At 35.8% G+C, this 360-nt stretch overlaps 1 protein-coding gene across 1 annotated transcript; it reads left to right on the forward strand.

Moving 5' to 3' along the window:
- Positions 1 to 3: 3 nt before the first annotated feature.
- LOC108632830 (fatty acid synthase-like) lies at positions 4 to 357 on the forward strand (the record flags this gene model as incomplete). Its single annotated transcript, XM_018037658.2, has 1 exon — positions 4 to 357. A coding segment is annotated over one exon (354 nt), but the record flags the coding sequence as incomplete, so codon positions are not given.
- Between the last annotated feature and the right edge of the window lie 3 nt (positions 358 to 360).

The following is a 360-nucleotide window of genomic DNA, read 5'->3' on the forward strand; positions in this document are numbered from 1 at the left end:
TTCCTTAAATCATGCGGGCTGAACATCGTTTTAGAGAAAAGTCTCAATAAGCAGACTTTACTGCTTCTGAAGAAAGAAGAGAAGCCACCTCAGAAAACAGAGGTAGTGCACGTAAACAATAATGAATTCAGTTGGATTGAAAAGGTGAAAATGATTATGAAGAACGAGAAAGATAAAAAAACTAATGAAACAACAAGACTGGTGCTAGTTGCCGAAGGAGATATGGAGAATGGTTTATTAGGTATGGTCAAATGTTTGAGAAGAGAACCTAATGGTGAAATTGTCAAGGCTGTAATAATTCAAGATAAGAATGCACCAAAGTTTTCATTAAACGATCCATTTTACTCTGAACAACTGGAC

Source organism: Ceratina calcarata, unplaced genomic scaffold, assembly GCF_001652005.2.
Source record: "Ceratina calcarata isolate Rehan_Ccalc_2016 unplaced genomic scaffold, ASM165200v1 scaffold17766, whole genome shotgun sequence".
Taxonomy (NCBI): Eukaryota; Metazoa; Arthropoda; class Insecta; order Hymenoptera; family Apidae; genus Ceratina; species Ceratina calcarata.